The 25774-nt window shown below is 38.0% G+C and overlaps 1 protein-coding gene across 10 annotated transcripts in view; it reads left to right on the top strand.

Annotated features, from left to right (window-relative positions):
- The window catches only part of RASAL2 (RAS protein activator like 2), a 339913-nt gene that overhangs the window by 286895 nt on the left and 27244 nt on the right, over positions 1-25774 (top strand). For all 10 annotated transcript variants that reach the window (XM_087858630.1, XM_045811304.2, XM_087858635.1 and 7 more), the window contains 4 exons: positions 15043-15196; positions 17255-17353; positions 17878-18432; positions 20909-21053. In XM_087858630.1, the coding sequence (XP_087714756.1) occupies positions 15043-15196; positions 17255-17353; positions 17878-18432; positions 20909-21053 (953 nt within the window). The remainder of the gene's footprint in view (positions 1-15042; positions 15197-17254; positions 17354-17877; positions 18433-20908; positions 21054-25774) is intronic.

Genomic DNA, 25774 nt, shown 5'->3' with positions numbered 1-25774 from the left:
CTGTATTTACTGAAAAAAAATCCACTTAAAAGTAAGTAGACCTGCACAGTTCAAACCTGGATTGTTCGAGGCCAAATGTATTATTCAGCCATAAAAAGGAATGAAGTACTGATACCTGCTACAACATGAGTAAATCTTGAAAACTTTATGCTGAGTGAAAAAGACCATCACCAAAGACCATATATTGTATGATTCCATTTATATGAAATGTCCAGAATAAGCAAACCTATAGAGACGGTAGATTAATGGTTGCCACAGGCTGGGATATACGGTGGGGGAAGTGATGAATGAGGAATGACTGCTAATGGGCATGAGGCTTCTTTTTGGAGCAATGAAAATGTTTTAAGCTTAGCTTGTGGTGATAATTGCACAAATCTGAATATACTGAAAACTGTATACTTTAAATGGATAGATTTTTATGGTGTGTGAATCATATCTCAACCTCAATAAAAATGTTAAATTATTTTTAAAAAAAAGCAGCCGGCCTGGAAATACTCTACAATAAAGCTCATTAGCCTATAAGCTCCATTCCAGTACATAAAACTTCCATTGTGTTTTTTAGTGTTTTACTATTAAATATAAACAGATAACCAAGAATCTCCAGAAAATGGAAGAAAGTCTCCAACATGAAAGAGAGCAAAACAAATAAATAAGAGGGAGGGAAAAAAACAAACCAGGAGAAACAGAAACACTGCACAGAGCCAAAACCAACTTTAAAGCATAATATTTTCAAAAGATAAGATTGTACATCTATGAAACAATAAGAAGATAATCCAAGAAAAGGAACATCAAAGAAACAAGAAAGAGAGCTTAGAAGTTAAAAAGATAAAAGCTCAAGTCAAGTCACTCTCCCAGAAAGTGGAACAGAAAATGAGAAAATCGGGGCGCCTGGGTGGCACAGCGGTTAAGCGTCTGCCTTCAGCTCAGGGCGTGATCCCGGCGTTATGGGATCGAGCCCCACATCAGGCTCCTCCGCTATGAGCCTGCTTCTTCCTCTCCCAGTCCCCCTGCTTGTGTTCCCTCTCTCACTGGCTGTCTCTATCTCTGTCGAATAAATAAATAAAATCTTTAAAAAAAAAAAATTGAGAAAATCAACCCAGAAGATTCTAAGAAAAGAGAACATAGAAAAACTTGAGAGAGGAAATTGTTAAAGAAACAATACAAGAAAATGTCTCAAAACAAGAAAACATAAATGTCCAGATTGAAAAGGCCATCAGATTCCCAGCACAGTGAATGAAAAAAGACAGAAGATAACCCCCACACACACACACAATTCGTATCATCAAGAAATATTAGATCACCGAGACTTAAAATCTTAAAAGCTTCCAGAAAGAAAAAATAGGTTACATAACAGAAGAGGAGTGGGAGGATCGCCTTGTAATTCTCAATAGAAATATGGAAAACTGGAATGTCTTTAAAATTCTAAGTGAAAATTACTTTCAACCTAATATTCCATATCCAGGGAAGTCCTTGAATGTCACACTGAGAAGTTTGGATTTTATCGTATAAGCAGTGGGAAGCCTTTAAACACTGTTGAGCAAGGAAATGACCTAATCAGAATTGTGCCATGTATAGATTAATCCAGGAATGGAATTTCAAATGACTTGGTGTGTAGAGACTAAGTTTGGGAAACAGCAAAGAGCTATTATAGGAAATAATGAAGGCTGTAAGGACAGTAGTGGCACTGGGAATGAAGAGGCAGAGACAAGATAGGAGGAACATTTTAGAGGCAAAATCAATAGGGTGTCACAGAGTCATCATAGTTCCAAAGCCATCTAATCAGATAAAAGCCAGTAAAGTGATTTCCTAGAATCAATATTGGCAACATTTTCAAATTAAAGCCATGTCATGTGGAAGGGTGTTGGGACAGGAGAAGACTGATATTTATACCTCTCATTCAAATGCATTTTTAAGAAGTTTAAAATCTGAGGGGCACCTGGGTGGCGCAGTCGTTAAGTGTCTGCCTTCAGCTCAGGGCGTGATCCCGGCGTTATGGGATCAAGCCCCACAGCAGGCTCCTCCGCTGTGAGCCTGCTTCTTCCTCTCCCACTCTCCCTGCTTGTGTTCCCTCTCTCGCTGGCTGTCTCTATCCTGTCAAATAAATAAATAAATAAAGTCTTAAAAAAAAAAAGTTTAAAATCTGAGGAAATGCTGAAGAACAGTGGTCATACTACATTCTCAGGCATTCCAAGGTTCCGACTGTCTGTCGGATGGCCAACCTTGTTCTGGAAGCACTACTTAAATTTACGAGTCTTGAGGTAAAGATAAACACACGGAGCAGAATTTTCTTAACCCCTTCAAACATCCCTCAAATAAAAACCTTCACAGTGATGTCCTCAATTCTGAGGCCCACTGACAAAGCATGGTTTTAAAGCAGTCTGCTTGTTCATTGTTAGGAGATACCTAAAAGTTAAGTGTGCTATTCATTTGTAAGGAGGATTTGGGGACAATGTACTGAACTTCTTGTGTTTCTCCTAATTAGAACTAATTTTTTTAACTTTTTACTTTGAATTTATATGCTCACAAGAAATTGTAAAAATAGTACATAGAGTCTTGTAATCCCCTCCCCCAGCTTCCCTTGATAGCTGTATCTTATAACTGTACTATATATCAAAACCAGATAATTGGTCTTGGCACAATACTGTTAATTGGACTACAGACTTCACTCAGTTTTCACCAATTTTCATATGCTCTCATCTGTGTGTGTGTATAGGTCTATGCAGTTTGATACTATGTATAGATTTGTGTAATCACCACCACAATCAAGATATAGAATTGTTCCATTACCAGAAAAGAACTCCCTCTGCCCCTTCACTGTCATACCCGCCTCCTCACAACCATCCCTGTCCTCTAGCAACCACTAATTTGTTTTCCACCTCTATAGTTTTGCTATTTCAAGAATGTTATGTATATAGAATCATATAGCATATAACCAATTAAGATTGCCCTTTTTCAGTGCATAGAATGCCTTTGAAATCCACCCAAGTTGTTGCATCTATCAATAGTGTGCTCCTTATTATCTCTAAGTAGTATTCCACTGTATGGATGTACCAGAGTTTGTGAAATCATTCACCCACTGAAGAACATTGGGGTACACATGAGGAAAAGTTGCATATGCTTAAGTTTTCAGTTCTCTGGTGTAAATGCACGGGAGTGCAGTAGCTGGGTTGGATGGTAAGCACATGTTTAGGTATACAAGAAACTGCCAAACTCTTCCAGTTTTCCAGAGCTGTAACCATTTTACATTCCCACCAGCTATGTTTACAGTGTTTTTTTATGTCCCAAGAGATTTTCACCTATGTTTTCTTCTAGAAGTTTTATGATTTTTAGCTTTTATATTTAGGTCGCCAATCCATTTATTTAATCTTTTGTTGGTTTAAATAAAAAGGTCTTGACTCAGAACTTATTGGTGTTCAGTCCAAGACATTAAAACTAAGAACTTGCCCCCAGCCAAGCCAGTTACAGGGAGTCTGCCTTCCTTTGGAAAAGGAAATATTGTAAACTACTTATTTCTCTCCTGATCTGCTCTCGCCTTCTAGCTTGCTAACCATGGTTTTACAAGTTGCCAGAAAGTTCTGGGCAAGAGGAGACAAAAAGGAGGGAAAAGGGGATAAAGTTCTAGTGCAATCTTAGCCTTCCATAATGCTGTCGGAGCCTGGCTGATGTTTTTTAAAGCTTACTGTTCCCTCATGGGGTACTTTGGGGAATTCTTCACAAATGTCTTATCTCTGAGGAGCTCTCATCTATGGTTTCATTGAAGTTAGTGGGTATATGTCTATCCCAGATGTTCACTAGCAACTCCTTTCACAATTTCTAGAAAGGAAATCTTGTTCTTCTGGTCTCTTCACCCTTCTAGTTCTCTGGTCCACAGGAAATATGCACACATCCTTTGCCCTGACAAACCTCTAGGAGTGCAGGCTAATCTAAAAGCATCAAATCTCTTAGGTTCTGCCACCAACAGCTAGTCATTTCTTATCATCTAGATTTTCCAGATAGAATCAGACTTCACCCTGTATGCATCATCTAGCCATTTCCCTGGTGGGAGGCAGGGGGATGAGCCTCACAGCTTTCTCCGAAAATTCTCTCTCACAAAATCCTTTCCCTTCTCCATACTCTCGCCACTTCTCTTTTTAAGATTTTATTTATTTATTTATTTATTTATTTATTTATTTATTTATTTGAGAAAGAGAGAGCGTACAAGCTGGGGGGAGGGCAGAGGGAGAGGGAAAGCAGACTCCCCTCTGAGCAGGGAGCCCGATCATACCTGAGCTGAAGGCAGACGCTTAACTGACTAAGCCACCCAGGTGCCCCTCTGACCACTTTTTATAGTCTTGTTCTGAGAGGTTTAAGGTAATAGAACTGGCTCCAAAACATTTCCTTTGTAAGTTCTACAGTTTGGTAGTTGACTTCAGTATACAAATCTGTTTTCTCTTAATGTCTCAATTGAAACTTCCATTTTAGTATCTCATCAGATATGTATATGACACTTTTATTAGTCTGTGGTCTTTAGCATAACATACAAAGTGCAGCATGGCCCTGTTCATACCTAACTCTCAGCATTGTCTCCTACCACTCCTACCACACTTACCACACTGTTTTTTTATTTCTTTGCTTTTGATCTTGCTGCCCTCTCTATCCCAAATACCATTTCCTATGTATTTCCTACCCCCTGTCCTTTGTCATAATTTATAGCATTCTAATTCATACTCATGCAACAATACCCAAGTCAGGAGTCCTATGCCTTTGGACTTCTTTGCCTTGTTCTTCCCATCCGTCATCCTAAACTAAGCACCTACCCCATGTATCCACTAATGGACAAACTTATGGGACTATTATAGGACTAACGACTTTCTGCTGAATTTATCTTTTCCGTTGCTGCTTACTGCAGCAGATTGGGAGCTCCTCAAGAGTGAAGACAGCCTTTGTGTCCTCACCCCCCCAGCACAATGCTGTCCTATTAGGGAACTTAATGTTTGTTGGCCTAAAACAGAAGGTTCCAAACGAATTCTAGATAAAAAAGAATAATCTTTTTCAATGTGGTATACTTGGATAGAATGACAGCTTCTCAGAAATTATTGGATTTCAGGCTGTTAATTAATCAATACAGTCTGGCTGTAGATTATAGTTTCTCTTACCAGTGTTTACTGCCGTAGGCCAATTAAGGATCCCATAGTTTTACAAACTAAAATCCAATCCAGTTGTATCATGATAGCATTTTATAATTCATTAGAATGCTTTATCTTAATAGAAAAAGTTGTTTATGTACATGTATTCCTTCTGTCTTCATATTCTTCCAACAAAGAATATTTTGAAGTATAACTGTCTTGATCTCAACCAAATGAATACTTTACATAAAATGGACTCATGCATGTCGTATCACTGTGAAAAAGCCCCATGTCTGCAATGATAGCCCGCCCCATTTTTATGGTGATGTAGTTTATGCGATTTTTGTGAAATCATACATTATAATACTTGGATCTCACAGTAACTGTGTGAGGTATAGGGAGAGAAATCATTATCCACATTTTACAAATGAGGTAACTAAGGTTCAGAAAGAATAAGTTATTTGTTCCACATCACATACAGCTAGTGAGTGGTTTGAGGTGACATAAATACATACTTTTGGCTCCGAGTTGAATGCCTTTTCCATTATATTCTTTGTTGCATGTGTTGATAGGAATCCTGACTTGCTGAGGAAATGATTGAGAAGGAAGGAAAAATGAAAGGTAAAAATCACACATATAGACATAAACACAAACGTACTCAAAACAGCAACTCTTAATAAGTAGACCAGAATGCAGTGATAATGTGTCAATTTGTGGTCATCATATTTCCACAATTTGTTGAAATAAAAAGCTAACTCCCTTTTGTACTCCTTTCATCTCTCCTCCTCCTAAATCCAAATGTATTGGGTGAAAAAATAAAACAAAAGCACTAAAAGAAAATATTGTAGCTGGATTTCTTATGATCTTGGAATAGAAGAATCCTTTCTAAGCATAAACTGGGGAAATGATTATGAATATGACAGGAAAAGTACTAATTTACTTAACATGCAAAGAACATTTACATATCAGATAAATTCAACAATTAGAAAAAAGTTTTAAGAACATGAAATAGCAGTTTGTAACTCACAGAAAAGGTAACTGAGATTGCCAATAAACATATTAAAATGGTTCAGCCTCATAAAGAAATACATAAGGAAGCAATAATGAAATATCATTTTTCACCAATTATCCTGGCAAAAGTTTTTCAAGTTCAGCCATATCCGATTTTGGTGATAGTGTATAGAAACATGCACCATTGGTAAGAGTTTAAATTGATGCCATGTTTTATGTAGGATAATTTAGCAATATCAAAAATTTAAATGTATGTGCTCTTTGATCTAGCAGTTTTACATCTAGAAATTTAAACCATAAATCATGCACATGTGCATAAAGATATGTATACTAAGATACTTTTTGAAACTGGGTGGTAATCACAGAAGAAAGGAAGGAAGGAAGGGAGGGAAGAAAAGAAAGAAGAAAAGAAAAAACTGAGTTGGTCCTCAGGGACTGGTTTAACCACTATAGGTCCACACAAGGGAATACTACATGGTTATTAAAAAGAGGCGAATCATATCTATGTGTTCCAATATGGACAGAAGTCCAAAATGCACTCTTAAGGAAAAAAAGTATGGTAGAATTCCATTTGTGTGTGTATACACATATACATGTGACTGTGTGTGTGTGTGTGTGTGTGTGTGTGTAATGTATATGTATGTATATATTTGGTTGTGTATAAAAGGAGGGGTCACAAACATCACAAACATTGTTAATAGTATTTTCTCCAGGAGATTGAGGAAGGTACCTGTATTTATTTTATATTCTTCACCTTCTGTCCTTCTGGGCTCTTGGAATTTATTACCTATGAGTGTTTATTTCTTCACTGTTTAAGGAGAAGAAAGTAATTAGGGGAAAAAACCCCTTCAAACCCATTTCCACCTCATGTCTCCCTCTAGCTATTTCCCAGTTACCACCTCTTCACCGTCAGACTCCTTGAGTTAGTCTCCACTTTCTCACATCCCATTCATTATCTCTGCCCACTGCAATCTCATCTTTGTCCTCATTGCTTCACTGAAATTACTCTTACTGAAGTCTCAATTATCTCTCAGTCTATATATCCAGTGGCTACTATTAATATTTTAACACACTGATCTACAGTAATGGACAGTCCATGCTTCTTGAGAGCTCTCTCCCTGGGCTTTTATGATACTCCAGTCTTCTAATTTCCCTTCAGTCTCTTAAATTCTTCACTCTCTTTTGTCAGTGTTGTATATTTAGATGTTAGCATTCCTTGGGTTATTTTCTTCGGAACTTTTCTTGATCTGCATGCTGTCTTGCAGTAGTCATAGTGTCTTATTCTAGTCAGCCTGCTATAACAGAATACCATAGACTAGGTAGCTTATAATAAACAGAAATAAATTTCTCACAGTTCTGGAGGCTAGGAAGTTCAAGATCAAGCCTTGGGCAGATTTGGTGTCTGGTTAAGACCTATTCTCTGATTCAAAAGTCCCATCTTTTCACTGTGTCCTCACATGGGGGAATGAGCAGTGAATCTCTCCTGGGTCTATTTTATAAGGGTACAAATCTCATTCATGAGTGCTCCACCCTCATTATGTAATCACCTCCCATAGGTCACACCTCCAAATACTGTCACCTTAGAGTTCAGCATTTCAGCATAAATTTGGGGGGAGGGCACAAACATTCCGTCTACAGCAAACATCTACTCAGAGAAACCTCAAACTTATCTTGTATATAACTTGATTTCATTTCCACCCCCACCTCAACAAGTGTTGCCTTTCATTCCCCATCTCTGTAAAGGACATCACCATCTTTCTGCCCAGTGACATCCTTGGCTCTACCCTCTCCCTGATTCCTCCCAACACTCCATCATTAAGACCCATTTACCTTCTTTTTTTTTAAAGATTTTATTTATTTATTCATGAGAGAGAGAGAGACAGAGGCAGAGGGAGAAGCAGGCTCCCTGCTGAGCAAGGAGCCCAATGCAGGGCTCGATCCCAGGACCTGGGGATCATGACCTGAGCTGAAGGCAGATACTTAACCGACTGAGCCACCCAGGCACCCAAGACCTATTTAGCTTCTAATCATGTCTCAAATCCATCCACTTCTTTCCACTTCTGCTAATCTACTGTTCATGATTGACTCAGATTACTGCCATGATCCGTGAATTTAGTCTCTAAGTGTTCCATTTCTTCTCTCCCTTCTCTTTGTGCCCCTCTTTTCTCCTCACCTTAGCCAAAGTACTCTTACTGAGGTATACATCTGATCATGTCGTTCCCCCTCCACCACCCAAAACCTTTCTCTGTCCATCCACTGGTCTTTTTTCAAATTGAAACACCCACATTACTACAAGTCCCATCATGGTATCTCTTAAGCCTCAGTATTCCCCACCCCTCTTCTCTCAGCCCCTGTACTCACCCACACTGCCCCAGAGCCACAGTGCTGAATTTTCCTCAGTTCCTCAAACAGCCCAGACTTGTATACTTTCACCACAGGCCTTCTCACAGGCTAGCCATTCCCTCTAGAACTGCACCTCCATGCCTTCATGAAGCTAAGTTGAGGTCACAAGTTCACATTATTTTTTCCTCCAAGAAAGTTTCTCTGAATCCCCAGTTAAGATCCAGGGCCCCTGGTAAATGCTCACAGAGCCTCTTTTGTATCCTTTTTCATAGGTCTTATCACATTGTATTATAATGGATAACCAGATTGTAAACTGTGTGTGAGTACAAGGACTATCCCTTTCTTCTTCACCATTGTATTCCTTGCATCTACCTCTGGTATAGTGCCTGACATATAATGTACACCAAGTAATCGTTGGATGGATAGGTGAGTTCATACACACGCAGTCAACCAAGGGAGAAAGTAATGGGAAATCAAGTAGTCATGAGTTTAGGAATGAGTAAGAAGTACATGTCATTGAATTCCACCAGTTTTTCCTCATTTATACTCCTTTCACCCATACTTAATTTATGGCAATAATGAGACTAAAAGTCTAACCTAATTTGGAGAAAGAGAAAAGTTATTAGTCTTTCTAATCACTCTTCAACTAGTAAGTATGTTAGTTGAGTTTGAGTATGGTTTGGTTTAGCTGGTTTTGTTTGTTTCAAATTTTATTTAAATTCCAGCTAGTTCACATACAGTGAAATACTAGTTTTAGGTGTAGAATTTAGTAATGCATCGCTTATGTACAGCACCGGGTGCTCATCACAGCAAGTGCCCTCCTTAATACCCATCACCTATTTAATCCATCCCCCACTACTCATATCCCCTCCAGCAACCCTTGATTTGTTCTCGTACTTAAGAGTCTGTTTTATGCTTTGCCTCGCTCTCTTTTTCCCCCCTACATTCATCTGTTTCATTTCTTAAATTCCATATATCAGTAAAATCATATGGTATTTGTCTTTCTCTGATTTATTTCACTTATCATAATACTCTCTAGCTCTGTCCACATCGTTGCAAATGGCAAGATTTTTTTTATGGCTGAGTAATATTGCATTATGTATATATACCACAACTTCTTTATCCATTTATCAGTTGATGGACATTTGGGCTCTTTCCATAATTTGGCTATTGTTGATAATGTTGCTATAAATGGGGGTACATGTATCCCTTCAAATCAGTATTTTTGTATCCTTCGGGCAAATACCTAATAGTGCTATCGCTGAACCATAGGGTAGTTCTATCTTTAACTTTTCGAGGCACCTCCATACTGTTTTCCAGAGTGGCTGCACGAGTTTGCATCCCTACCAACAGTGTAAGAAGGTTCCCTTTTCTCCACATCATCTCATGGGGTTTTAAAAATTCAATATAGTTGTGTTTAATAGGCACTAATAGATCTTATTCCATTTGCAATTTAAGGACGAAAAAAAAGTAATAGCTATATTACAATATGGTACAGTTTCTGTAAAGGGATTGTTCCAAGTGTCTGTCATATTGGAGATTAGTTGAGTTTTCTGCCCTCCTAAACATGTTTTAATGTTTATAATCTTGTCTTTCTTTGGTGTCTTCCTTCATTGCATGTATACATATATGTACCGAAATAGGTTGAATGTCATTTTTGTCTATGATGATCAATTTCCTTACCATGAGTTTGTTCATTTTAAGTGACAACTCATGCTGACAAATATCCTTTTTTACCATTATCAGTCGGGCTCATTAGACCATCCTGTCTAGAGCCTGAGAGCAGGGAGAGGGAAGATCAGCAATATATGTCATGTTTCCATAAATAGCTTTCTGTGTGAGTGGTTGTGTGGTCTCTTTTTTAAAGCTACCATAAAAATCAGTGAGTAATTTAACTGCAGCAGATAAACCAGTGCAGCTAGTGCTGTCAGGATCCTTAGGGAGGACATTCTTCTGAGCCCACAAGTAGAATTCTGGTGAATGGGTTCTAATTTCTTTTTTGTTGTTGTTGTTTTTTAATCCAAGGAAGGAAACCTTTAAAATGATAGCACAGGTGAAAATCTGCTTTCTCAAAAGATCTACCAGGTCGAAAAACAATAAAATGTAGGGTGCAAGTAAAGCCATATTTTTCCCAAAGTGAGATCTCAGATGCAATTTTTTTTTAAGATTTTATTTATTTATTTGACAGAGAGAGAGATAGCCAGCAAGAGAGGGAACACAAGCAGGGCAAGTGGGAGAGGAGGAAGCAGGCTCCCAGCAGAGGAGCCTGATGTGGGGCTCGATCCCAGAACGCCAGGATCACGCCCTGAGCCAAAGGCAGACGTTTAACGACTGAGCCATCCAGGCGCGCCCCCCCCCCCGCCCCGATGCAATTTTTAAAAACTTATTGGGCCCTATGCATATTTATTGGTAGAGTATTAGGATACTGAATCTTGTTAGTTACTACCTGGGAAATAAACAAGGTAGAGTGCCTTAGGAATACATACTGGTGAATACAAGCATATATTGCTGCTCCCACCTGTGGCTGAGCTGTTTCTTCAAGAATTCATTTAAGCAATCTGGAATCATAACTGCCAAGCCCAGCAGAAATTCACCTGCACTGGAGTGCAGGATTTTGTGTGGCAATAAGCATTTTTAATTAAAAGTTTCCCGGACGATTTGGAACGGACTCTGTAAACATGTGGCAGATGGAGCCAGCACATCCAAGCACCACTGGCACTTTGGGGGAAATATGGCTTTTTAAAAAATTGAATGGTTAAGCTGAGAAAAATCCAGCTGTGTTTTACTTAACATCACACTAATCAGAGTTCTTTGACTCTTTTTTTTTTTTTCCTATCAGTGTATCCACTGGTGTGTGTATTGGCTCCCCATCCCCCAACCCTTCACTTTTGTCTTTAAAGACTGATTTAAGATAGGGATGTGGGTTAAAGCAATGGAATACTTATTCACTGTAGTAATTGAAGACTTCTCTTGTCTTGTAGTTTATCTCTTTAATAGGTCAGAAGCAGCAGGTAATCTTCATCAGCAAAGCAATTAGATTTTTAACCCTTACCTATCACGTTGCTAGAGGCCTTGGAGTTTACATAGCAATCAAGGTGGTTTGCTGACCATAAAACAAAAATGTAAAGAGTATGGTGTTCCTTAATTGAAAGTAAAATTGCTTCTGGAAAGCAGTTTCCCAATTAAACCAAGAAATAATTATATTGGAGCCGTGAATTCTTCTTACATAGTGTTTGGGATGATGGGGTTTGGGGGTAGAAGTGCAGCAGTTGGGAAGAGAACCCTGGCTAGCAGCCAAGGGATTCAGAAGGTCCACTTTTCAAGGCTGGGTTCCTTGATGAAGGCTGTTGTCAGACTGGACTGGGAAAAGTGGCTTTAAACTCAAATTATTCTCTCAGTAAACCCACATTCTACTTTATATTAGAGAAGTAAGCTGTAGTACCATACAGAGCTGTTAAAGCTCTCTAGTTAGCAGATCTAAGAAAAATCAATTCACATGAAGGTACAGGAGGAGGTAAACGTGATTTAGAGGGGACTTGAGTTACTAATGCTATTACATAGAAATATTTGCCCAGATAATACCTCCCCCCAACCTCAAGCCATTCCCAGGCTGCTTGATCTTCCTGTTTACTGTAACCCTGCTTCTCTGGGAATTACTTCTGTCTTCCCAGAGACTTTCTTCCCCATACAGGAAGGGCTTGCTTATTTATTCAGTAGTAATGTTGAACATACTGGTGACGTTGGTGTTCAGTTTATGGGTGTGAGGGTATAAGTATGTGTACACACACACATACGTGAACAATAGGAGATTGTGAACTATGTGTTAATAATTGCACTTTCAGTAACTAAGAGAAGTTTTGAATTCTGATTCCAGGTCTCTCTGTTGTAATATCTATTGATGGCTGCTTTTGGAAGTTAGACATGAGTATCAAAATGAAATTTGTTCAGCATTGGGAATACAGTGAATAAGAATTTTATCCAATTTTCTATTTTAAAACAGATTGTGTAATCCAGATAAGTTAATATAAAATAATACCTAGGAACATTAAACTACGGTAAACATGCAAAGGAAATAGAACAGATGTGAGAGAAAGATTGTTCTTGCAAGTGGGATGTAGCAAATACCTTCTAGTGGAGGACAGGGAATCACGGAGGAGGCGAGCCACAGCTCAGATGTGTCCCCGAGTGAAGAGATTCTCCTCCACCTGCAGAGTTGCCTCTGGCTTTTTCCTACAGCCTTTGACTTTGAGACTGTGAGTGGAAATGAGTAGGGACATTGCCATTCCTTCCTTCCTGTCTTAAAATGGTCATGTTCGCAGAGCACACTCCCGAGTCCTTCAAACCACAGCTTCTCCCTGCTGCCTCCCAGCCCTGCTCTCCTTCTAGGTGGAGCACCATGGCAACAGGCCCAGCCTAGAGCCCAGAACCTTGTTTGTGTTACCTGAGGGGCTGGCTGGCTGCAGCCTGAGGAAGAGAAGAAGGAATATTACCGATCCTGCAGCCTCTTTGGAAGATGACTTCACGTTGTCTTGTTTGGGCTTCTGTTCGACTTCTATTGGAGACTTGAAATTACACCTGGAAACCGTTTATCCAAAGATGGTATCAGTCAGAGAAGGCAGCAGGGAAAGTCTGTTCTGTTGGTTCTTGTCTTCTAAGCAGAGTTGTTTTCTGAGGTAGTGCAGAAAGTGCCTCACGACGCCGGGACATGCGGCTCCGCTATGATTTGGGGTTGCGCTGCCAGGTGGCTGTACCATTGCTTCATGTAGGTAGGCATTTCTTTTGTTGAAAATGAAATTAATTTCTGCTTGAGAATATTTTCCTTGAGAATTTTCAAAATAAAAGTAAGCCCTTTGTCATACCTGCTTCAATTTCAAATAGGCCTTACTGTTTTCTATCAGGAGGCTCATTCCCAGAGCATGAGTGGCTTTTCCCTTCCAAACAACTCCTCCTGGGGAAAATGGGCTGGGATGATTGTTTTATAGGTATTTTAAAAACATTACAGTATCCTCTTAACTCCACTGGCTCCCTGTGAAACATACTGGGAAAGGTTATATGGTAATTATATGAAAGTAAAATTTTTTGTAGCCTTTAGTTATTTATAGTTGCGGTGCTGTGTTTGCAGTATATAACATGTCATTGTCTTATCCAAGAGAACAAAAGGAAAGAAGTGTCACCTTGTTATATTTTCATGTACAAAACATTCAGTGGCATTTGTCCCTTTTGTATGTGCTTTGTATTATCCATGGGAAATATAAATATTGGCTTTTTGACCTTAGAAAGGCGGCTGAGTATCAGAACACATGTTTTTCAGTGTAAACATTAAATGGTAGTTGTTTTTCATGTGTGTGGAAAGAAGAATGAATGCAAATTCTTACTGCTTGAGATGTTTCTTATTATATGGGGTCTGATGAAACAATGTGAGAATGGAAACAAAAGGGAAAGAGCAGCCTTTAGTGCTAGCTTCCTGTATCTCATTGTTGTGTAATGTAACTAAAAGCCGCTCTGATATTAATGTAGTTGTTTCAAGGAAATAAATGAAACTCCTTATTTAATGTGTTTTACAGAAACAAGTGTCTATACACAAGGCATTTCTTTTTATCCCTATTACGGGGTACTTCTACTCAAAACATATATATTTAATTCTGGGTGTTTTAGTCAATAAATTCAATAATTATTGAGTAAAACTGCTTGGCTATCCGGTTCTGGATCCAAGAATATTTTACTTTATATCTCTTGACTTTGTTAATCTTCCCAAGCTGGAAGGCAGCGAGGGACTAGCTCCTGTCATGACGGGAGTCATTCCCAACATTCCTTTTTAAACAACTGAGAAACAGAATCAGTCAGGATGCCTGAATGGTGTTGACAAAGATTTGTTCTTCTAGATGAGAGTTTGAACATTTCTTTGGAGGGTGGGAGGTTTCTTCAAGGCATTTTATTCTTTATTCATGTTTATACAGTAAAGCATGGATATGACCAAATGCTTGCCTGAAAAGAATTCCACATTGAGATGGAAATCAGATCTTTTGAAAGGCAGGGTCTTGTGCTGAAAAGTTTGGCTTTGACTCTGTCTGTGAGTGTGTTTATTCTGCCAAAGCAGAAAGAAACGGAATGAGGGTTCAGCCACTACTATTTTGTCAAGGAGAGAAGAAGTTCAAGCTATAACATGAAAAAAGGAGAAAGAAGTAAAACGTGTCTTTTGATAATACCTTTGCATGAAAAAAGAATATATAAGCTATCTTGAATAGTATATATTTCCTCATCTTCAAGATAGGAATGAGGATAAAAACAGTTTCTGTGGTGGAGCTTTTTGAACTCCCTTGAGATTGGTGAAGTTATAATATGTTTTTGTGTTGTACTGAAAAAAAAGTTTGTATATGTGTGTACACACACAAATATATATGCAGTTTATATGTGCCATGTAAGTATGGTTACTATTATTATTATGGATTAACTAGTAATTTGCTCCTTACTTACTTTTCCCTTAGGAATTTACCCATTTGTTGTTAGCCTCCAGCGCATTAATCCTTCATTTTCTTGTTGGCCAAGTAGTTACACTGTCTACAATATCTTTTTCTACTTTTAGGGCTCGTGGTCTGCCTAAACTAAAAGAGTCACGTTCCCATGAGTCCTTGCTGAGCCCTTGCAGCGCAGTGGAATGTCTGGATCTTGGCAGAGGAGAGCCTGTATCAGTGAAACCACTCCATAGTAGCATCCTTGGACAAGACTTCTGCTTTGAGGTAAAAAGCATAGAAAGAAGGAAGAGAGGTTAAGCACCAAACAGATTCTCTATCCAGTAATTTTATAATTTCATTACTGTGGTATCGATAATTTGATCATCTTAAGTGACTTCCAGTTGCTGAAAATTGCCTACTTATATGAAAAAAGTTGGAAATCTATTAATCTAATTATATTGGTCATTAAAGTTATTGATGATAGCTTTTCATTCCTTTTGGCCTAGTCTGCTTTCAGAATAAATGGGTTCTTATTATATTCTCGGCAGAGGTCACAAGCCTAACAATAACTTACTAAGTTAGTATTTTAATTTTTTAGTTTTAATAAAGATATCACCCACTAGATTATTTTTCTCCTGAAAACCTAAGCCCCCAATTTTAATGATTCTTTGAGAAGATTGACCAAAACCATAATTTTTTTTTTTTTAAGATTTTATTTATTTATCTGACAGAGAGAGACAGCCAGCGAGAGAGGGAACACAAGCAGGGGGAGTGAGAGAGGAAAAAGCAGGCTCCTAGCGGAGGAGCCTGATGTGGGGCTCGATCCCAGAATGCCAGGATCACGCCCTGAGCCGAAGGCAGACGCTTAATGACTGCGCCACCCAGGCGCCCCCAAAACCATAATTTTTCTAACTACAACCTGGGCAGTTCAAGATCCGAGACTGTGTCTTATTTATTTTTGTAATCCCCTGCACACAGCCCAGTCCCTGGCACATCGTGGGTGCCTAATTTCTTGAATGAATAAATTGCTCTTCACCAATAAATTATGACCATCACTTTTTATAAGGTAATTTCTCCCTCCCAAATTAAATGTACACAATTGACGATTTGTATTTTAAAGTTTAAAACTATATATATCCACATATACATACATATATATATCATATTACATATATTACATACATATATGTATGTGTGTATGTATATTGTTAGGGTTAAGATTTGATTAAATAACAGGAACTTACTAAGTAACTAATAGGAATCCTGTGATAGATGGTGTAGAAGTTGAAAGGGGTTTGATTCCTGTTCTTATGGATCTACCCTGTCCAACAGTATAATGCTAGCCAAATATGTAATCTAAAAATCTGAAATTTTATTAAACCCAAGTAGCATCATTTTAACATGTAACTAATATAAAATTATCAATGAGCTTTTTTACATCCTTTTTTAAAATTTTTTAAGCTAAGTCTTCAAAAGCTGATGTGTATTTTACATTTACAATACATCTCATTTTGGACTAGCTGCATTTCAGGTGTTCACTAGCCACCCGTGGCTAGTAGCTACCATACTGAACAGTATACATAATCTGCTCTGATTCACTAGGTTATAACTGTAGATTGAGTTAATATGTGAGCACACTTGAACTATTTGAACAGGTCATTTATTGGTGTTCTTTTTTCACAAAAGTCACACGGATTTTCCCGTATTTGTGGAACTCAGTTCAACAGGCTGTATACCAGGCCCAGTGTGAGGTGCTAGGTATATAGAGAGCATAGTTCATTTTTAAAGGACAACAATAATAGTGGTCAATAACTGGAAATGAACAAGCTGGTTGCCTAGTGAAGGAGAAATGGGTTCCAAAGACATTACTTCAGTACTGCTGAATCTTCTCACTTGCATGGAGTACCTTTTCAGTAATATTATAGTGAAGGCAGTTCCAAGAAATTTGACAAGTTATTTTAGAGGCTCTCTTGCATTTTCAGTTATTTTTTTGTTAACTCAGGATTGAGCATATTTGTTGGCAAGTATTTTAAGATGTGGCCTGGAAGGGTTTTAATTTTGACCTTTCCAAACCAAAGACCAGTTTTAGGTTCCTCCCCTGAATTCTCAATGGCTTTTGTCCTCCTACCTGGAGTTGCATGTGGCTGCTTCGTTCATGAGAGAACAGAAAGCAGACGTAAATGCAGACTAGTGCTGTCCCAGGACCACCACGTAGCATTTCGGGGTTGTGTGTGATGGTTTAGGTTCATAGCATATTCCTAACTCATTAATGATAGAATTATGAAGATAGAGCCCCCAAACCTTATGTTTCCTTTTCCTTATCCTCTAATCTTTATGTTGAAGGTTACATACTTAAGTGGAAGCAAATGCTTCAGCTGTAACTCCGCTTCAGAGAGAGATAAGTGGATGGAAAACCTTCGTAGGACCGTTCAACCAAATAAGGTAATAGTGGCTCTGAGAATCTAAAAAATGTATAACTCTTGATAGACGGTAAATGCGGCAATCACACCTTAATTTTTATTTACATGTTATGCCATTTTACACTCAAAATAATCTTATTGCAGATATTGTGATTTTACCAGTGGGGGTAAGAAAACTCAGAAGTTCCATGATGTGCCCAGGTCAGAAGCTGGTGCATGACAGAAGTAGGAGTAGAACACTAGTTTCTTAACTACTTCTCTCTTCTTTTATTTGCAGAAACTGGCCCATTTGCCACTAGGCTGGCTATATTAGAACTGACATTACAGGATGATACTTTTTTTAACCCAATTGACTGTATGAGTCTAAAATTCTGATATCTTCTTATTTAGACCTTGCTATTTTCTCGAACAAAGAGAAAGCAATCCCTTTCATTATTTAATGACTACCCTTAATAAAGTGCCTGGTCAGTATCACCTACTTTAAAAGGAAAATGTTGTTTTTCTGGGACTTCAGTTTTCCCACTAGACTTTGTTGCTTTTTTATAGGACAATTGCAGACGAGCTGAAAATGTTCTTCGTTTATGGATCATTGAAGCCAAGGACCTTGCCCCTAAAAAGAAATATTTCTGTGAACTGTGCCTTGATGATACCCTCTTTGCTCGTACAACCAGCAAGACCAAAGCAGATAATATTTTCTGGGGCGAACATTTTGAATTCTACAGCCTTCCACCTCTTCATAGCATCACAGTTCACATTTATAAAGATGTGGAAAAAAAGAAAAAAAAAGACAAGAATAATTACGTAGGGCTAGTCAACATTCCCACTGCCAGTGTGACTGGTCGCCAATTTGTAGAAAAGTGGTATCCAGTGAGTACCCCTACACCCAACAAAGGAAAGACAGGAGGTCCTTCTATTCGGATTAAATCACGTTTCCAAACTATCACCATTCTGCCTATGGAGCAATACAAAGAATTTGCAGAATTCGTCACCAGCAACTATACCATGCTGTGTTCTGTCCTTGAACCAGTGATTAGTGTGAGAAATAAAGAGGAGTTGGCCTGTGCCTTAGTGCACATTCTTCAAAGTACTGGCAGAGCCAAGGTAAGTGAAGAAGGAGGGTTGAGTTACCCAAAATCTCTTCCCTACCTTTAATGAAGAAGTATATATACTATGTTTCATGTAGAGATCCAGATTGGAGAAGTATGCTTTACTATTGGTTAAAAAAAAAAAAAATTAGGAAGGAAGCCTATTAGTAGTAGTAGAAGATCCAGGGATTGGGGATTATAAAACAAAGAAGTAACATGGAGAAACCAGCAGATATTTATTTAAAGTCCATTTGCATGAAACATAGATACCAGGGCTAGCTCTTTATTGTCTGACAGAACAAATGGTACGGTTGGCGTCCTAATCCCACAGTGTGTTCAAGATTATCTGTAGTTCCAGAGTGTGCTGAATGATGGTTATACCCCCACTGTATTTTAAGTTAAGATTAACTGATGACTCTATTCCCTAGTCACAGAAGGAGGTAGTCCAGAAGCATGGTAGGCATCGACAGGAGTCTTCATGGAATTAAAATACCAAGGGATATTGATTAGTAGCTGTTACGTGATAGTCTTAACCTCATTTCATCTTGAATAGAAGTAAAAATTCAGGAAGATGGAAAAAGAGAAATATGCTAATTATATGAAGAAAACCAACTGATAGTCTTTGATCAGCCTAAACTATGGTAATTACCATCTCTGTGAGGCATATTCGCTAGGCTGAGTCTTCATTGTATTGTATACAAATGGATCATGGTAAAATTGTATTTTCTATCTGGGGTTCACAGCTAGAATAATTTATTTAGAACGAAACAATAAAAGTAAGTTCTTTTAAGATTTCTTGATACAAATCAGAATAATATATCAGTTTATTCAATATACAGTCTCTTATCTAACTGCCTTCCTACTGATTATCATTTTTGTAGTTGAATGTTCTGATAATAATTTTGAGTTTTCTAGTCTTACAATTGCATACGAGTTTGGGGTGAGGTGCCATTGAAATTTGGAATTTCATCTTTGAAATTGTATGGATGTGTTCATTCTGTTCTTCCATTGCTTAAGGTTCTATATATATAGAGAGAGAGAAATCTTGATATATATATATGTGTGTGTGTATATATATATATATCTTGATATATATATAAATATATGTATTTTTTTATAGATATATACACACACGCATGCACACACATACATGTATAGAGAGAGGGGATGTTTTTAACAACTCTATTGAGGTACAGTTTATATACAATACACCCATTTTAAGTGGAAAGTGCAATGAGTTTTGACATATTATGCACCCATGGAAACTACAACAGTCAAAATACAGAATGTTACCATCACCCCCATAAGTTTCCTCCTGTTCCTTAGCACATGAGTTGTAATAATGATTCCTACATTGGTAACTCTTACTTTGTTGAGCTGCCCCAGAGTAAATCCCATTAATGTTCAAAATGCTTAATTTAAAGTAAAAGTAAATTAGCATATTTCCTTTGTTTTGGGTTTTGGAGACTTTGAAATAGCCAATGAATATATAAAATTCCAAATATGATTTTACTACGTTTAAACTAAACAATAAACATTGAATTTTACATCAGATTAATCTGTAAGACTATTGAGAAATGAACCAGCTATTCCTTAAAGGCTTTATTTCTCCTTATGCCTTTTTTCTGGATGGGTAGATGGATGGAGCTAGATAGATAGACAGACAGATAATCAGCCTACAAAATAATTCAAGTGTTAAGTTTAAGAAATTCCATGTTGACACCATGGACCAATTTATAACTATATATATTGAATACCTAATATGTACCAGAAACTGTTAAATGCTGAAGATCTAGAAATGACTAAAAATAGACACTGTCTTTGGCCTCACGGGGTTTACAGTCTTCTGGGGAAAACAGATAAAATAATCAAGTACTTACAGAAATAAATGTGTGATTACAGTGAGAAATGCAGAGGGAAAAAAGATATATATGGCACTATGAGAGTGGGGAGTAGGAGACCTGACTGATGCTGGTTCAGAGAAGGCTTCACTGAGGAAATGAGGTACAAACTAGGATCCAAAGAATTTGAGGAATTAACTCCATGACAGTGAGGCCAGGAGTGAAGCAGAACTGGGAACAGCACTTGCAGAAGCTTTGTGGCAAATAGACAGGATCATGTGTTAGAAGGGGCTTGGTATTATTTGACGGCCTAAAGAGAAGCCCCTTGAGGCTGGAATGGAATGCAGAGCGAATGGCATACGAGGAGGCTGGGGAGGTGGACAGAAACCAGAACATACAGGGACTCGTGGGCCACATGCAGAAGTATGATCTTTATCAAAAGTGTGATGGAAAACCTTTGAAGGAATTTTAAACTTAGGGCTGGTGATACCTAAGCCAGCCCTAAGTTTAAATTGACTTCCTTCTTACAGATGAATCAGGCAGCTTTAGTTTGAAAGCAGCATTCTCAGGATGTCTGATATTTCATCAGATTCTTGTAACCTATATTATTTTTTCATTTACTTTGTGCCTGATTGAACATTTTTCTACCAGGATTTTCTCACTGACTTGGTGATGTCTGAGGTGGATCGCTGTGGAGAGCATGACGTCTTGATCTTCAGAGAGAACACCATTGCCACCAAATCCATTGAGGAGTACCTCAAGTTGGTGGGACAACAGTATCTTCACGATGCATTGGGTATGGAGAAGAAACACATTGTTTTCTTTGCCTTTCAGTTTTGTTATTTCACTCTCATAGGACAAACAAATTGAGCTCAAATTCAGCATGTTACTTAGTTCTAGCTGACTAGAGTGTTAAAGTTTGAGTTTCAGCTGTAAGTCTCTGTAGTACTCACAAGTGGTACTGCTTGATAACGCGTTGATTTATTCCAATAAGTACAGAAAGAGAAAGCTCATCAGCATGTTCAGCTACCTGCCAGGGCTCTCAAGATCCTGACGCTAAGATACACAATATGAGTGGATGTTGCTACTAGATCTGAGGGTACCTGTTTCCCCCAAAGTGTTGATTATTTACATTATGATATAAATATATTACCTAAATCTTGAAAGTTTTAACATTTGTTAACATGCATCAAAAGTTAAAAAACTCTTGCCATGGGGCGCCTGGGTTAAGCGGCTGCCTTCAGCTCAGGTCATGATGCCAGGGTCCTGGGATCGAGCCCCACATCAGGATCCCTGCTCAGCAGGGAGCCTCCTTCTCCCCCTCCCTCTGCTTGCCGCTCTGCCTACCTGTGTGCTCTCTCTCTCTCTCTGTCAAGTAAATAAATAAAATCTTTAAAAACAAACAAATCTCTTGCCACTTCCCACAACTCCCAATTTCTGCCTTCAAGCTCTCTAGAATTTTTAATAATTACTACATTTTGCCCAATCAGTAGTTCTTGCTGACTAGGCCGCTCACCTGGAATTCCAGATCTGGTCATGAAATTCGGCATTACAGCCACTAGAGTAAGGCACTGTGCTGGGTGACGTACATCATGATAAAGCAGACGCCGAGTTTCTTGAAGAACATAGTCATTTCTTTTATCTTCATACCCCCAGTACTTCCCAAAGAATGTAGAGCTGCACCATCATACACAAACGTAATGTGAGTCACATGTGAGTAATTTAAATTTCCTAGTCGTCACAGTATAAAAGAGGTAAAGAGAAACAGGTAAAATTAATTTTAATAACATTATAGTTAACCCAATATATCCAAATATTATTTAGCAGGTTATCAATATAAAAATTATTAGTGAGGCATAGTACTTTTTTTCATGCTAACTCTTTAAAATTTGGTATTTTGCATTCGTTACACATTCCAGTTTGTGCTAGCCACATTTCAAGTGCTCAGTAGTCACACGTGACAATCAAGAGTAGACAGTAAGTTATGTTGAATAAATGGAGAGATTTTTGCCCTCAAGGAGTTTATAAGATAGGGAGATAAGAAAGATAAGGATATCCCTATAACGAAAAAAAAAAGAGAGAGAGATTCTGTGCTTTTTCAAAGAATTAAATAAATTAATTCTAGCTGACAGAATTATGGAATTTCCCATGTAAGATACATAAACAGTGTGTGTGTAGCTTGAAGAGTAGAAAGGTTATATAAAAACAGATATCGGACAAGGGAAGTAGTAGGAATTGGCATAGGGGAAAGAACCACACGGGAAAAAAGGCATGAAGGTATGAGAGAACCAGGCATGTATGAAATAAAATTAATGAGCTGAAAAATGAAATAGACAAGTCAACAACAACAAAAAAGATTAGAGAAACAATGAGAACCAGTTTGTTGAGAGCCTTGAATGCCAGGCTGAGGAGTTTAGATTTTACAGTAATCACATGGTGAGCCACTTCAAGTTTTGAGCAGGGTATTTTCAATAGAATTAGTTTAACAAAAGGATTAAAATGTGTTGGTGAAGAAAGTGACTGAAAAAGAAGCCATTGTAAGAAGGAAGGCAAGAAATCAGGAGCCTCTGAATGATGTGATCACCAAGAGTAAGTAAGAGGAAAGGGGAATCTGAGAAACACTAAAGAAGTTGAGCTGATGGGACATGGCAACTTGTCAGTTTGTGAGAATGGGCCAGGGTGAGGGGTGGAGACTGATATTATAATGAATGTTGGGCCTTGAGTTACTAGAAGGATGATGAGATTCTCGACAGAAATAACATAGAAGTAGTAGGCTTGAAAGATGGAAAGTGATATTTCCACTTCGTGGGTATTCAGTTTGAAGTTCTGGTAGAAAATCCCAGGGGATTCTAGGTGAGAAATCCCAAGACATCTTTCTAGGTGTCTCTTGGAAATTTAGGACTGAGTTACCCATATGGAGGGATAAATGAAGCTACAGATCTTACAGTGCACCTGGGTTTATGATATAGATGGAAGGAAGAAGAGGAAACAGGGAAGTGATCACAAAGAGAAAGCACGTGTCCACACATGCAAACTAAGCAAGAAAACCAAGAAAATACTGAATCCTAGACACCAAAAGAGAAGAAAGCATTGATAAAGTCAGAGATTGAGGAAGGCAGAGATTAAAAAGAAAAAAATGGTTATTGCATTTGGCAACCTAAAGATCACTAATGGTGGCTGGGACTGCTATCAGGAGGACCAGAACTGGGTTGTACGGGGTAAAATGTGAATGACTGCTCAAGAAATAGGCCCACTGTGTTTACATGAAGTGGATTCACTGTAGTAGCGATTAATTCCTACTCTGCAGAAGTAAATTTCAGGTCTTCCTGCTTACTAGCTTCATATTCTTTTCTCTAAGCCGTGTGCTTTAGTTTAAGATCTAGTGGGAAGTTGTAAGAATGGTGAAAATGGATTTTCGTTGATATTGGGAAAGGTACAGAGAGGTTCATAGTCTCGCCTAAAGAGCTTATTACAGTCATATCCTAAAGTATACCTCATGGCTTGCTTTAATGATTTATACTGCCTTATAAAAGGCAATGATGACGCATCTCAAACCATAGTCTCCATTCTGTGGACATAGGGGTAAATATGTGTTGACTACCTACTTCTTAAAAATCAAAATCTATATTCTGCCATTCAGTGTACTAATAAACTGGATTTCCAAATAAATAATTTCCAAAGTGAAAAGTAGATGTGAGTGCTTTGATAGGACAGAGAATAATTAAATAGCTGATGGGCTAAATGAGACATGAAAATTCAGTGAGCATGAGAAGAAACTCAAATAACCCCCCATAGATCTCTGTTACCGTATTTATAACCCAAGAGCAAGGACCAGGGTAGTGAAAATGGCTGCTGCTTCCAAGAGCATAAAAAAAGTTACTTGATAGGATGCTTCAGGTCGGAGACTCTACTGCCTTCTTCCCGCTTGACTTCACACATTTCTAGTTAGACGTAACATCCTAGATGCTCAATGGCTAATTTTTCTCCTATATTTTACTTTTATGACAGAAACTCTCTTTTGAAGACAACTTACAGAGTGTGTCTTGGAGCCACTGTAAATTCAGATTTATTTTATATGGTTCGAGATGGTAATGTGATTTTTCAAATAGTAACCCTGAAAAACTACACAATTTTCAGTTACCTGAGAAAAATTCAATTATTTTAATATGAAACTGTACTTACTGTGGTAGGAGCCTTTAATACTACAATTGAGGAAGGCTTTATAATAATTATTATATAAAGAGGCTTCACAGTGAAGTCTCAGTAAACCAAAAAATTAATAAGGACAGCCGAGCACTCAGAATAATTAAAGTTTAGTTATATTTCATACACTTTGGGCAAAAAAAATAGATGCTGTTTCCAGGCTGCCTGAAGAATTCTCAGAGAAAATATAGTTAAAAGTTGCCAGTTCGGGCACCTAGGTGACTCATTTGGTTAAGCGTCTGCCTTCCGCTCAGGTCATGATCTCAGGGTCTGGGATTGAGTCCCGCATCGGGCCCTCAAGCCTTCCTCCCTCCCTTCCTCCCTCCCTTCCTCCCTTCCTTCCTCCCTCCCTTCCTCCCTTCCTTCCTCCCTTCCTCCCTCTGCTTCTCTCTCTCTGTGTCAAATAAATAAATTAAATCTTTTAAAAAACGTTACCAGCTATGTTGCACAGTATTTATCTTGGTTAAAACAGTATTATTTACTGTACAGACCCCACCTCACACTTAAAGCTTCCACCTGTTAACCCCTTTACCTCTCTGACTGAAATCAGACTGCATGTTGATGTCTGTGACACATAGGACATATCATCAGTGAGATCTAGAAAAGCCCCTAAAGAGGCCTGATTTCCATCCTTGGTGGCAGAGGCAAATTTTTTTTTTTTTTTTTTTTTTTTTTTAGCAATAATATGGCCAGATCTATTGACTTATTTCTACACATCTGTTTAAATGCTAGATAGTAATGAGTTAATGATTTACATAGAAAACATGCCATAGAATCTATTCTAGGCACAAACTTACATTTAAACAGTATAGCGAGCACCTCTTTGGCTCAGATCTTTTTCAAAGCCAAGAGAGCAAATGCAAATGGATTACTGAATCTGTCTTGATTTTTGATCAAGTAAGCAGCTTCTAGGCATAAATCTATAAAAAGCTCACCTTTCAATGTGGTATCTTTCACATTATCAGACAGGTTTATAGTTTCAAAAATGAAAATAATTTTCTCAGTTTTGAAGGTATTTTAAATATATCATAATTGGGTTAAAAAAAGTCTTTAGACAATTAATTTACTTCTGGACACTTGCATTATTTGGCTCTTGAAGAATAAAAAGCAATTCTTAAAATTTATTAGTCATGTATTAATATTAGTATTGTTTCCTTAGACTAGATAAAACCTTAAGGAACTCACTAAACAGAATATTAATGATAAAATTTAGAAGTGGGCTAACTTTTATATGGAATATTTGACACTGATGAGGTTTAAATTTACTGTAAATGAGGTAAATTATGTGGAAGCGCATAGCATAAGGACATTGAG

Source organism: Ursus americanus, chromosome 2 (genome assembly GCF_024610735.1).
Source record: "Ursus americanus isolate L20-20 chromosome 2, mUrsAme1.1.p, whole genome shotgun sequence".
Classification (NCBI taxonomy): domain Eukaryota; kingdom Metazoa; phylum Chordata; class Mammalia; order Carnivora; family Ursidae; genus Ursus; species Ursus americanus.
This window is presented reverse-complemented; position numbering and strand designations above follow the sequence as displayed.